Here is a 1553-nt window from a genome sequence, read left to right as displayed (position 1 = left end):
GGGGTGCAGTGGGGGGTGGTAGATTGGGTGGGGAAGGGGAGTGAAAGGGGGCAACATGTCTGTACTCTTTATGCTTCTATGTTGCTTGGAATTTTTACACAGAAGTAAAGCTCTTAGGTGTTGTCCTAGAAATTCTTGAAGACCTACTAATAGTAACATCCAAGAAACAGCAGATTTCTTAAACACAGCTAGCTTGCCTAATTAAATGCTTGAATGCATAATATAATAGATCATAATTTCTAAGTTTTAATGTTAAGCACATAACCTGCAGTAGACGGTTCATCACTTTGGTTTGTATTTAAACAAGTATTTGTCCAAATGGGTAAAATTAGGACATAAATAAAAAGATTCATGTCCAGGGCCTTGTTCAAATGCTTCTTCTACCAAGGAAACTACTGGATTTGATATGGTTCAGCTTGTTCTAGGGGTTTATGACATTATCATTCTGTGTCATATTCTGACAGCATAATCTCACCATGGGGAGGCATGAGCTTCTGTGTACAAATATTATCAAATGACTTTTAATCATGTATTTCTTCTTTACATCAAATATTCTATCAAATTTGAATCAAGAAGACTGGGACATTATTAAGCACAGAGGGAAGTACTTAGAGAAGGTAGAGAAACTGGGATAGCTCTAGATATTGAAGAACTATTTTTCCTTATTAAATGTTAAGGAGTCACCCTGCAGCCTTGTCGTAGTCTTCTGTGTTATAGAGGTTAAATCGTCTTGAGGTATAAGTTTTTAGGATTTTTTTCTTAGTAAAATTAAGATTTTGAGTAGCCCCTCAACCTTTTTATTGAGCTGCTATTAACCATCAGGCTGAAGCTCAGTCCAATCATTAATTTATTCAACAAACATAGAGTATTCCTATATGCCAGACACCATGCTTAATGCTGCAGATCCTAAAATAAGCAAGATAAAAATTCTTGCACTCCTGGAATTTATATTCAAGTAGAGAATTCAAGTAATTACAAGATAGTGTGAAGTGGGCTGTATTAAGACTAAGCACAGTGTTTGAGGAGAGAAAGATCATTTTAACAATGATTGGAGAGAATGGATTAGAGGGGAGCTCTGTCTGTTTGTGGGGAGACCACTTACGGAGAAGAGAAAAGATGGTTACTGAAATTGAGGTATTGAGGATGAGATAAATGGGTGAATTTTTGGAAATAATAAAGCAGTTGAATAGACATGGTTTGGTTCTTGATTGATTGTTAGAGTGAAGGAAAGGGAAGAGTCGAGGACAGATCAGAAGTCTGGCTTGGACAACTGACTAGCTCTTGGTCCTGTTCATTGAGACAGAGGACACAGGAGAAGCTGCAGCTTTGAGGAGAATGGGAGTAGTAGAAGTTGATGAGTTCAGTCTGGGTCATGTTGAACTTAAGGTTATCATGAGATATTCAAGTACACATATCCAGAAACCAGTTAGAGTTCAGAAGATGATTTAGACTGGAAGTCATCAGCATCTAGAACAGGGCTTCTTTATGCTTTTTGTGCCATTGGTAGTCTGGGGAAGCCTGTGGAGCCCATCTCAGATGATATTTTTAAACGT

At 37.7% G+C, this 1553-nt stretch overlaps 1 protein-coding gene across 1 annotated transcript in view; it reads right to left on the bottom strand.

Moving 5' to 3' along the window:
• Nucleotides 1-353, bottom strand: part of CUNHXorf66 (chromosome unknown CXorf66 homolog) — a 3273-nt gene extending 2920 nt beyond the window's left edge. The window contains 1 exon segment of the mRNA XM_024768934.1: nt 266-353. Coding sequence (XP_024624702.1) covers nt 266-353 — 88 coding nt within the window.
• Between the last annotated feature and the right edge of the window lie 1200 nt (nt 354-1553).

Source organism: Neophocaena asiaeorientalis, unplaced genomic scaffold, assembly GCF_003031525.2.
Source record: "Neophocaena asiaeorientalis asiaeorientalis breed wild unplaced genomic scaffold, Neophocaena_asiaeorientalis_V1.1 scaffold654, whole genome shotgun sequence".
In the NCBI taxonomy this organism is placed as follows: Eukaryota; Metazoa; Chordata; class Mammalia; order Artiodactyla; family Phocoenidae; genus Neophocaena; species Neophocaena asiaeorientalis.
Note: the sequence above shows the minus strand (reverse complement) of the source record. Positions and strands in the feature narration are given on the sequence as shown.